The sequence below is a fragment of the Cherax quadricarinatus genome, chromosome 60 (assembly GCF_038502225.1).
Source record: "Cherax quadricarinatus isolate ZL_2023a chromosome 60, ASM3850222v1, whole genome shotgun sequence".
Taxonomy (NCBI): Eukaryota; Metazoa; Arthropoda; class Malacostraca; order Decapoda; family Parastacidae; genus Cherax; species Cherax quadricarinatus.
The window spans coordinates 1417227-1429857 of NC_091351.1; the positions used below are offsets into that span (position 1 = coordinate 1417227).

Here is a 12631-nt window from a genome sequence, read left to right on the forward strand (position 1 = left end):
ATTTAATAAAAATTAATTTGTAAATGAAAATTGGAACCAGCGACGGGGAGAAGCATTGTTCGAACCAGACTCGCCATTGTTTTTGAATGTGATACAAACACATTAATGTGAGGTGTATAATTTTCGTCGCTCTAGGGATTATATTGGGCTTAAAACCTCTCAAATAGGAGCCGAAATTGTTGGATGTGCAGTCCTGCATAACTTGAGCATTAAGCAGATGGACAGGACAGCTCCAGGAACCTCAGATAAGATGTCTATGTTTATGTTTAGTTCTGGCCAGTAAATTTTTCATAAATGTAGACAGGGAGGATTTTGAGTATGATACACAGTAATCTCCAGACAAATTGGTGAGTGTTATGATTATAAATTCTCCTTCTGTTATATAAATGTGTATATGTAATCATTTATTAATTTTAATATACAGCCCACAAAATTATAATAATGTTTACCAGAATTCCTGGTGATATATATTTCATTTGCAATTAATATAGGTCTAGAGTAACTTGTGGAGAGATAGATTATGGTAGGTATCGAAGGGGGACGTGTTTTTTGTGACCTAGGTGTCCCAAAATTCCTACTTGTCTATGTAACTTTGATAAATAATAATTTGTTACCATTTACTGGTATGTACCTTATGAGTTACATCCAGGTAAATAATTTTCCACGGGTACAGCTGGGACTGTTGATGCCTATGATGATTCAAGAAATGATGTGGACACGTCCTCCTCAACAGGGTGAGACAGTCTGCAGGATCCATTTGCATGATGGGTCTCACACAAATTATCTATGTTGATGACTCCATCATCTACTGGTACAACTGGTGTTACATAGCGATGACTTCTATATGGGAAGTCGACCACACATCAATAAACTGGCTTCAACTTTGGAAACTAAACTGTTTGTTATATTACCTGCACTCAGGTGTATCTGTAAACACTGAAAAAAAAACACCGTAATTTTAACTCGTCCTCTGTCATCCACGAGAGAGAGAGAGAGAGAGAGAGAGAGAGAGAGAGAGAGAGATTATAATCAAGGGGGAAGCGCTAAACCCGGAGGATTATACAGCGCCTGGGGGGGTGATGTGGAAGGCATTCAGGCTTAATTCGGGGAACTGGAGCACAGATCCAATTCCCTAAATCAAGAGCCCCTCACCAACATCAAGGAACCTTCCTTGAGGAGAGAGAGAGAGAGAGGCAGGATGATGGTATGGGGTACAAAATAAAACTATTAATGAGTATGAATTCAATTAGAAAATATTACAAAATAGTTTTATATAATTATGAGTTATTTACAATAGACAGATTTAGGGTGTTTTTGTAGACTGGTAATACATCATTACTAAGTGTAATATAGTTTGACTCAGGTGACCACTTAAGTACCTCCTGAGGATACCTAATTATATTTAAGGCATAATAGCTTACAATTAATGCATATGAAGATTTAAAATAAAGTAATGAGTAATAAAATTATAAATTATAAAAATCCAGACTGACAGTTGTGACGTCATCAATTCGGATTACCAAGACAGCTTCACGAACGCTCTGAGAGATAATGTTTTAACCTCTATAAAACTTGTTATAATTTCATTAAGAGGAGGAAAATATAATATAACCTGCAGGAAATACATATTTACTAATACATTTGCTAATAACAGTATATTTTAAGATGAGAATATTAGAACTGAAGGAGTGTTGTAGCTACTGGGCCCCTCCTTTATTGTACAGGAAATACTTAACATTATTTAGCTATATAGTAATAATTGATTGTTTATATTTGATTAGCGAAATGCTAATAATTTCCGTTTTTTTAATTGGTAATAGTTGAGAGATGAGTAAATAACAGTAATATTGTTAGTGTTGTTGATGGTATTGAGTGAGAACATCCTCCTCTCTTATCTGACTCACTCTCACTCACTCTACAATACTTATTTACACCTTTATCATCGTGATAGTGTGTTATTACACCCGGTGTAGTGCTGCCTCACTATATTAAGAGGTAGGTGAAGGTGGCAGCACCTTATTACCACCAACACTTATTAACTCTTCTACTGTCGTAGTTTTTGTAACTTTATTTTAATGTAGAAGTGATGGTTGTGACTGCTGGTGAGAGGCTCTTGATCCAAGGAACTGCAATTCCCCTCCAGTTTCCTTAGATTGAAGTTGAATGCGACCCAGCCCCCCCCCCCCCAGGCGCTGTGACCCCTGTGAGTTTAGCGCTTTCCCAAAAATTATGAATAGGTAGAATTATAGAATGATAGAGGTGATGGTGTCCTGGTCCTCACAAACAATATATTACAAGAAAAACACTCCAGTTACATCACTTGACTCTTTGACTTTGAGTTTTTTGAGGTGTTATCTTGGGTAATTTACATGTATGTAACTATGGCTCTTGATCTGGGGAACTGGATCTGTGCTCCAATTCCCTTTGTTAATCCTGATTCCCCCAGCACTGTATAGTAAGTTTATTCAGGTATACATATATACACTTACATATGTGTAAAAAACCCAGGATAACCCAAAAAGAGTCAGGTTTAGTGCTTCCCTTTATAATAATAATAATAATACTATGTATGATAATTGTACTTATGTACCTGTACCTAAATAAACTTACATAGTAAACTTAAAGGACCCCAATGGAAATAAGTCACTGTCTGACTTTTTTGGGTTATCCCAGGTTCTCTACACATATGTTGCTATGTATGATAATTCTATGTAACTGTATTTGTGTATACCTGAATAAACTTACTTACTTACTTACATACTTAGTAATTCTTTGGAGGTAACTTGTTTCTGTGCTTTGTGATACTGATCTAGGGAATTGAATCTGTGCTCCAGTTCCCAGAATTAAACCTGAATACCTTCCACGTCCTCCCACAGGTGCTGTATAATCCTACAGGTTTAATGCTCCCCCTTGATTATAATAAGAATAGTGATAATTTTGGGTTTTGTTAATGCTAGATTTTGCTTACTTTGTTTCCTACTGCTCTTCGTGTTTTATTTGTTAGTAAATTGAATATTCACTTAACTACTTTTCCTGTTATGCTGTCGGTTGACCTTAATTTGTGGGCTATAGCGCCATGATCTCTGTTGTCAAATGTCTTAGCATTATCTGTGTCGACTATATCTGTGTTTTGGTTTTTCTTCAGGTCCTCTATAATTTTGTCATGATGGTCTAGTAGTTGTGACAGTATATGAGAATTGTTTTATGCCCGGGCACCTATAATATTATGGCATATAAATATTGATCAAAATTTCATTGTGCGTGGAGTGTGGTAGACTTTGCAGTTGATTATTTTGTCTTTAAAACTCACATTAACAGCTTCCTTTTCCACCTAGAAAGCAATGGCAAAGAACACCTTTAGCTCAGAATTCCGGAACATCGATGTGGATCAGTACAATGAAGATAACTACAAGGATGATGATGGAGAGCCTCAAAGTCCGCCAATTGGTGTTGACGAAGCTACCATTGTTTCATTAATGAATGCTGGTAAGAATTTTCTTTATTTTAGTGTTCTAATGTGTAGTTTTTAATCTCTCATCTTTTACACATGAAACAAAACTTAATTACACCTGTTTAGTACTCTCATAGGAAGGGAGAGATGGAATGAAGTAAAAAGTGGTTGGTAATGAGAGGGAGGTCAGTGTATCTCTTAACTTACAGACAAGTAGGTAACGAACCATGCAAGGCAACTCATTTCAAGCCTCGGTGGGAGACGGCCGACTTGTTGAAAAAAAAAAAAAATTGGACCTGTAATTTCATCAGCCTTCAGCGCTAGAGAAATGCAGCCTCTCCTCACTTAGTGATGTACAGTATTCGTTTAACGACACCTCAAACTTACGACAGGCTCTCTGACCAGTATTTGTACCTAAATAATTTATGTTAGAGCTGATTTCCTCTATTCTGTTTATTTCAATATACAGTACACTACTGTATAAACATTTAAAAATATACCAGAAATTTTATAAATGGTGCAAAGGTGACATTAAAACAATATCAGAGATGGTTGACAGAAACCTATTACCATTATGTATAGTATGCTCCTCACTTAGCGACGAATTTGTTTAACGACGTGGTCTTAGGAACGGAACTCTATCATTATATGAGGAGAGCCTGTATTCATTTACTCCATGATAGCTTATTTATTAAGTATGATTACACTACAAATACATACTGTTTGAGAAATTAAATCGACTAACCAAATGAAAGCTCTGGCTCACAGAGAGCTCCTCCTTCACCCAGTACCCTATGTGTATACATAAAAATTATGCTAAATTCTCTGTATACATAAAAATTATGCTAAATTCTCTTGCTGTCTTTCTAGAAGGACAGACATAGCAGTCCGGTGTTAGCTGGCTCAGTCATAGCATTTCCATCTCACTTCCAAAGTACATTCCTTGCACTTCCCATCTAAAAAAAGCCTCCATCCAGCTAGCTGGTATTTCTGAAGTTCTTTTCACAATTTGAATTATTCTTTACATATCACCACACCATCTAATTTTTTCATTCCTTATTTTCTGCTTAATATATATGTCACATTGATCTTAAAGACTACATTTCCACAGCCTCCAACCTCCTCACTGTAACATTTAAAGGAAATCCTTCATGCCTGCATGCAACCAGGAATTAAATGCTGTACCTTTTGTATATACTGCTATAAATGACTAGGATGTGTTACCCAATTAAGAACATTAGAAAGGAGGAACACTACAGCAGGTCTGCAAACTTTCAGGGTGTCACTACCTCCCTTGACCACAATTAGCTGTCACATAGAGTATTCACTCCCATTCCAGCACCCAGACCCCCACCCAAACTGGGTCCCACCTGGGCAGGTTCATACCTTGAGTATTCTGCAAGCTACAGTTGTGTCTTATTCAGTAATAATATACATAAATCATTTTAGGGCTTCAGCTAAGGAATGTCTAATTAGTGATATTGCAGAAAATCAAGATTTTTTTTTTTGTTACTAACATACATTTTAATTTTGATCTAAATTATTGGCACTTCTTATGCCTTGAAAATTAAGTTGTTGTATTTTGTATTACTGTGTGTATTGTATTAGTATTTTTTAAACAAAAACAACAAACTTATGTACCAAAACAAAATAAAAAATGAAGGAACCCAATAGAAATATATCACTGTTTGGCTTTGCAGCTTTATCCTAGGTTAAATCTTCATGCCTTATCTCTGCTGTATACTTGTAATCACCTGTGTAATGAAACCTTGTATGCTATAAAACATCACTATACAAAAAAAAACATTGTACTGTGTAATTTTAACCTGAGTAAAGCTTACTTACTAAGCATTGCATGCTACTGGCCACTAGGCACTCTTCTTTGTACTGAGGTTATTACTAATGACCAAATGATCACTCTGTCACATCACATTTTAGGTTAGATTATTGCAATCGCCAGGGAAAATCACCTGACATTGGTCTTCATTATATAATTACACACTGATAGTTCTGTTTTTGTAGTGAAGCATGCGAACCACTCTGTTATGTGGTTCTCTAGACAGAGGTGATTACCAACACAGATGTGAATATAGTAACCATAAGTGGAAAATAGCAAAGAAACTACTGTACCAGCTTATAGACTAGACTCAGTAGTTTAGGTGAGGTCTGGTCATATCACACAGCTCATGAACTAATATCAGGTCACATCATAGATCTGACATCATTCTCGCTTTCAATGTAGTTTTATAATCCTAATCATAGCACATTTTCATTCACTTCAAAAGGCCAAAACTTAACACCCTTTCAATAGCTTAAGCAGCACACTACATATGATACAGTAACTTTTTTCCATCCATTGACAAACTTATTTCTACAGGTTCTTTAACACTTAATTTCTTTTCCTCATTTATTCTGATTCACTTCATTTTTAATAAATCTGCTTACACATCCTCTCCCAAATGTCAAATTAAATCTACTTCATACTTTCTTGCAACCTCACCTCCATTAAATAAGTACTTAACCCCGATGGGTCATACAGTGCTGCACTCTGATCTCCAATCATTCATTCAGTCATTCCTATTCTCTACTTATTTTCGTAACATTCCTCGTTTCTATATATACTGTATATATCTTTTTGTTTACCATTTTCTTTAATATGTATGCTAAGACAAATTTATGATAAAAATGATAATAAAATACACTTATTTCCAGGTAACCATGCAGATGCTCTCAAACTTTTACTAGCAAATGCTCCAGTGGCATCCAAGGGAAAAAATGAACAAGCCAAGGATATGGCATTGAATTTGGTCTTGAAGGTGAGCTAAGCAGTATTACTAGTTGGTATAAAAAGATGCAATTGCAGGAAGGAACTTCATTAAGATGTTTCACCTGTGGACATGCTTCTTCAGTCATTGACTGAAGCAGCACATCCATGGACAAAAAATATCAAAGTTCATTTCTGCAATTGTCTTTTTCACCACTTGTCACCAGCATTTGCAGTTTATGCATCACTTGTTTTGTCATATTTTTGTATGAACTTGAGTGCTTTCAGTCTTTAATTGTAAGTCATGTGTATCCATTTTTTTTTTTTTTTTTGCATATCTTTGGACTTTTATCATTTTGACTGTATGATACTGTAGAGAACTTGTATGTTTCTCCAGGTACAGACTCTGTACTAGATCCATATACAGTAAATGCCCTATCTAACATTCTATTACGAATGCTGGATAATATGTAACGCTTGTTGTAGTGTAGCCACCTTTGGTTATTTCAATCAAAATAAATGTTGCTTGCCTTGTCTTGAAGAAGAAATGTGATGTGTGGAGCTGACAACAAGTTCCTATGCCTATTCATTTCTGTAGTAAATAATTTTCGTAGCACTAGTGTAAAAATTTAACACATTGGTGTGCAATACTATACCAGATTATGACAATTAAAATCAAAATTGATTAATTGATAACTTTCTTCTGTTTCATTAAATTTCTTTTTAATGGATTTTTTTCATTGTTTCAATGGATACATTTATTTTTTTTTTTTTTGGGGGGGGGGAGGAGCTTTATTGGCTGTTTCTTGGTGTTAGTAGACAAGATGAATGACATATTAGTGGAATGCGAAAGATTTTGGTTAGTTTATGACTGGATGAGGTTTGTAGATGAATGGTTCAGAGAACCGACACCCAAGAGTTGCACATGTGTCTAATTTATCAACGTGCATGAGGTTTGAAATAGGCCTCAAAATGGTGGAAATTGTCATTTTTTTTTTTTTAAATTGGCAATTCAAATTGGCAAAGGGTAAGTTATGGCCATGTGTAGAGGTAACTGGCAAGTTCATATTTCAAAAATTCAAATTCAAGAATTTATTACTTTGCATACTATACAATGTGTAGTTTACATATAATAAAATATTGTTAATCACAAAGAAAGCCACTAGCATGCATGAGTATTTTGGGAAGACTAAAACTAAAACTAAACACAGGTTATACCTGGAGTATACCTGGGAGTTTCAAGGGCCAGTGCCCCCGTGGCTCGGTCTGTGACCAGGCCTCATGGTGAATCAGGGCCTTATCAATGAGGCTGTTACTGTTGGCCTCATGCAACCTGGTGTACGAACCACAGCCAGGCTGGTCAGGTACTGACTTTAGGTGCCTGTCCAGTGCCTGCTTGAAGACAGCCAGGGGCCTATTGGTAATCCCCCTTATGTATGCTGGGAGACAACCAAACAGTCTTGGAACCCTGACACTTATTGTGGTGTCTCTTATTGTGCTAGTGGCACCCCTGCTTGTCACTGGGGGGATGTTGCACTGTCTGCCTAGTCTTTTGCTTTCATAGGGAGTGATTTTCATGTGCAGGTTTGGTACTAATCCCTCTAGGATTTTCCAAGTGTATATAATTGTGTATCTCTCACGCCTATGTTCTAGGGAGTACAAGTTGAGGAACTTCAAGCGTTCCCAGTAATTGAGGTGTTTTATGACAGTCATGTGTGCTGCGAAGGTTCTCTGTACATTTTCTAGGTCAGCAGTTTCACCTGCCTTGAAAGGTGCTGTTAGTGTGCAGCAATATTCCAGCCTAGATAGAGCAAGTGACCTGAAGAGTGTCATTATGGGCTTGGCATCCCTGTGTTCTGAGGCCCAGTTGAAGATTTGGTTGATGTCCACCTGGAGTCTTGCAGTGTCTTCAATACAAAAAGAAGGGTAGCAAAAATTTTACGATTAATAAAATTTATAGTAGGTGGGTTGCAGACAAAAAAAAAATATTACAATTAGTACAATTAACAATAGTACAATTTTAAGTGTGTATTAATACTTAATTTAGTGTTCTTAAGTTAACTGGGATTTCTTAAATATTCTTAAACTGGTTCTATGATTTCAGGCATAGGAGCAATGCAGGATAATATAAACTCATGTAGACTAGACTGGTTTATTGGCAGTGGGTTCTTTTAGGCAGACAATGAGAAGGGTGAACCCAGGGCCAAGTCTGAGAGGAATGAGGTGTCCAAAGGGTAGCCATCATCAGAGTGAGGCTATGGGCTAGTCACATGGGCTTATTTCAGAGCCAGCCCCTTAGCGAGGCCTATGTGAAACTTTCCTAGGTGGGCATTATGAAATTACGAGTCATAGTAAGCTCTGCTTACCATGACTCCCAATTTTTTTTTCACATTCTGTATGATTAAGTTCTAAATTATTTAGTTTGTAAGTGCCAGGTGCCAGGGTTATTATCATTCCCATGTATTTAGATTTTGCACTTCATCACATTGAACTGCATCTGCCAGTTTTTGGGACCATGACATTAGGATTGTCCAAATATTACTGAAGTTCACTGGTATCCTCCTGTGAATCTATTGTTGGACCTTTAGTGTTTTCCCTCCATTATTACATGTTTGTTTATTTTAAATTTCTTTGTTCTCAGGTCCTGCTGTCTGTGAACAAGTCTCAAATGGATCAGATCATCTCATCACTTGACAAGACACAATTGGATGTTTTAATGAAATATATATATCGTGGGTTTGAAAGGCCTTCAGAAGGTTCCTCGGCCATTCTTCTCATTTGGCATGAAAAAGTATACAATGCTGGAGGTGTGGGGTGCATTGTTAGGGTTCTTACTGACCGGAAAAGAGTCTGAGGAAAACTTGTTTTCTAATATATGTTATTTATATAAGAATGAATATTTTACGTTTTACATATATAGGACAATCTAAATATAGTAAATCGGTCATATATAATCCTTATTTTGAAGATTTTTATATAAATCCTTATTAGTTTTCTTGCATTTACTGTTAATTAAAATTAAAAAAATTCAGAAATAATTTTCCAGGGGATTGCCTTGTGTATTAATTGGCACTTGAAGTTTTAAGAAAACAAATATAGTTTATGTACCAAAGATACCAATTGAGAAAATATGTAGTGGAACATTTCTTTTTCTTTTTGGTTTTTATTTTTTAGAGGGATTGCAAACTGGTACATGTTGAATAAATGGACTGAAGTTGTCTGCAGAATTCCTTCCCTTAATTTTCCTTTGTATTAATAAAAGGAAAGCATTAAGCATAGGTTAAGAAAATTTATATTATCAATGGAAATCAAGAATTGCAAAACTATTGTGTAGTACTGTTTTATGTTCATCTTGTCTTTCAGACAGAAAAATTATGTTGCACTGTTTATATATATATTTCTTCAAGTAAAAAAATTGATTGTTTAATCTAATATGAATACGTAATACAAATTTAAATACTTTATTTATAAAACTTTAAAATTTATTTTATTCCCAAAACTATTAAAATTTGTACTTTAGGAAGAAAAACAGTGAGGTTTTTGTGGTACACTAAATAATTATTAGATTTGATTTTAAGTGTGCAGAAATGACTTATAGTCATAAAGTAAAAATGGAAATGAAAACTGAAGTATTGTACTAAAAATGATTATGCTATAGTAAAACTGGCATTTGTAGATTTAATGTTTTAACATTATGAATAATAATAATAATACCATTATTTAAGTAATAGCTGACTTCTCCAAGACTTAAATAATGATATTATCTTTGTGCATGTATATATATCAAGATGAACTAATTCTGTTAAAAAGAATCTAGTATTGTAACTAAATTTTCATACATGGCACAATGTTATAAAGTTGTGCTGCTTAATGCTGATTTTAGGGTGCCAGTGGAACTTTATTTATTTTCCCAGTACACTACAGTATTGGAAAATTTGTTATTCATTTTGAAGAAAACCTGAATGTAACATGCAGTGCTGTCCAGCTGCAGATGAATGTTAATAAAACACCATGTATACTAGAGAATGTTTGACATTTCTTGATATAGGGATGTAGACTCCGTACAGGGGCTCAAGAATACATATGCTACATTATGACAGCTATTTAGTGACTGTTGAGAGTTAAAAGGCAAGATAAAGGACTGGAGCTCAACCCCAGGAAATTTTAGTAGAAAATTACAGTAGGTGTCTGCTTTCATCATTATTTGCCATATTTCATATATTGCTGCAGTTAGTATTTTTTTTTCAACATACCGGCCATCTCTCATCAAGAAACTCTTAAGTTTATCTTCTTTTTACATTTAGTAATTTATACAGGAGGAGTTACTAGCCTCTTGCTCCCAAGTTAGTATTATCTTTCAAGAAGACAGTTTCTGTGTGCTTGTAGTTCCTGCAGAGCAAATCTGTGCTGAGCTGTTTTCTGTAGGCCTAAGAAAATTTGCATAGCAGTATGTCTTTCAGATGGATTTCATATGATACATGGTGTTTTGTTAGCATGTAACATTTTAGGACATTGCTTTCATCTCTTTACATATACATAAAGTATATTGATCTCTCTCTGCAAGGTATACATTTAATATAGAAAATACGTACTTGTTCAAGTTTCCAGTATGCACTACTATGATTTTTCCATAAGCGCTGAACAAACTGAAGTGTGTTGACACTTGGTCAGGATGTCAGTTAATGTTTTCCTTGAATATTTTTGTTTACTGATTGTATGAACTGTTACCTTTCATAAAATACATTTTATTGTACAACTTCATTTTATTTTTTCCTTGTGGTTCTTTAATATTTAGGATGGTTTAGTGGTTTGCCATTTATAAAATGGTGTATAACTTGGTAAGTGATATACGTACTGTATTTATGTTGACAAGTGTTCTTGGGATAATAAAGTCAGTGACTGGCAACAGATGTAAACTTTTATTTAGACGAATTAAATGTGATTTATCTGTATACACCAAGCGAATTGTTTAGTAAGGTTTGCTTGTCTGTTAAGTAAGTCAGTCAGTTTATTCAGGTATACACAGATACAGTTACATAGATTATCATACATAGCAGCATATGTATAGAGAACCTGGGGTATCTCTGGAAGTTGCAGCACTGTATGACTTTTGTAAGTTTAGCACTTAGTTTTGAATAATAATAATAATAATAATAATAATGCTGGAAGTGATTTTATACATGGTCTATTTCATGAAAATATTTGTCTTATGATTAAGCATTATTTTGACTTCATGAAAATTCCTATTATAGCCAGATGTTAGATTAAGTAATAGTTTATTGTAGAAGTGATGGCAGGAGGTGTGGGATTAGGAGAGAAAGATTCTAACACAAAGTGGGAGATGTCACGGTTGCTTTTTTGCAGATGACACTGTGCTTTTGGTAGATTCTGAAGAGAATTTGCAAAGGTTGGTGAATAAGTTTGGAAGGGTATGTAATAAAAGGAAATTAAAAGTGAGCATAGGAGAGAGCAAGGTGATGAGGATAAAAAATTTAGGTAATAAAGGATTAAGTATCAGATTGGAGGGAAGAAGTGAATGTATTCAGATGTATTTGGGAGTGGACTTGTCGGCAGATGGGTCTATGAAAGAACAGGTGAATCATAGAATTGATGAGGGGAAAAAGGTGAGCAGAGCACTGAGGAGTCTGTGGAGATGAAGAATGTTATCCATGGAAGCAAGGAAGGTATGAGTATAGTGATACCAACACTTACATGGGTGTGAAGCATGGGTGGTGAAGTTGCAACAAAGAGAAGGCTGGAGGCAGTGGAGATGTTGCATGTCTGAGGGTATGTGCAGTGTGAATATTATGCAGAGAATCTGTAGTGTGAAGAATAAAAGGAGGTGCAGGGTTTCTAAAAGTATTATCCAGAGGGCAGAAGAGGGATTGTTGAGGTGGTTCATATATTTAGAGAGGCTGAAACAAAACAGAATGACTTGGAGGGTGTATAAATCTGTAGTGGAAGGAAGGTGAGGTATGGGTCATCCTAGGCAAGGTTGGAGGGAGGGGGATAAAGGTTTTGTACACAAATGGCTTGGATTTCCAGCAAGCATGCATGAACGTGTTAGGTAGGAGCAAGTGGAAACGAATGGTTTTTATGACTTGACATGGTGTTGGAGTGTGAGCAGAGTAACATTTATGGAGGGATTCAGGGAAACCAATTAACTGGACTTAAGTCCTGGAGGTGGGAAGTACGGTGCCTGTGTTCTGTGTTCTGAAGGAGAGATGTTGATATGTTGCAGTTTTTTAACTAGTGTTGTCCTACCTCTGAGAAGACATTGATGGAATGAATGATGTAAGTATTTCGGGTCACCCTGCCTCTGTGGGAAATGGCCACTGTGTCGAAACAAAAATTAAAGTCTAGTTAAAGAAAAAGTTTATTTACAAAAATAGTGTTTAAGCAAATTTTGAAAATTA

The 12631-nt window shown here is 35.5% G+C and overlaps 1 protein-coding gene across 3 annotated transcripts; it reads left to right on the plus strand.

The window, feature by feature from the left end:
• Window positions 1–679: 679 nt before the first annotated feature.
• Arpc5 (Actin-related protein 2/3 complex, subunit 5) lies at window positions 680–10971 on the plus strand. Of its 3 annotated transcripts, none has more exons than XM_053784560.2 (4): window positions 680–734; window positions 3340–3486; window positions 6164–6267; window positions 8857–10971. In XM_053784560.2, exons 1-4 carry the CDS (start codon window positions 686–688, stop codon window positions 9067–9069), a joined length of 513 nt encoding a protein of 170 aa, XP_053640535.2. In that variant the 5' UTR covers window positions 680–685; the 3' UTR covers window positions 9070–10971. The 3 variants fall into 3 exon arrangements, with proteins under 3 accessions (XP_053640535.2, XP_069953963.1, XP_069953964.1); XM_070097862.1 differs by lacking the exon at window positions 680–734 and adding an exon at window positions 1836–1995 and having other exon boundaries at window positions 3336–3486; XM_070097863.1 differs by lacking the exon at window positions 680–734 and adding an exon at window positions 1837–1995.
• Window positions 10972–12631: the final 1660 nt, after the last annotated feature.

Coding starts and splice junctions, on each gene's coding strand:
- Arpc5 (XM_053784560.2), top strand. CDS start 686: ATGCCTATGATGATTCAAGAAATGATGTGGACACGTCCTCCTCAACAG. Junction 735..3,339: donor GACACGTCCTCCTCAACAGG/GTGAGACAGTCT, acceptor CCACCTAGAAAG/CAATGGCAAAGAACACCTTT. Junction 6,268..8,856: donor CATTGAATTTGGTCTTGAAG/GTGAGCTAAGCA, acceptor CTTTGTTCTCAG/GTCCTGCTGTCTGTGAACAA.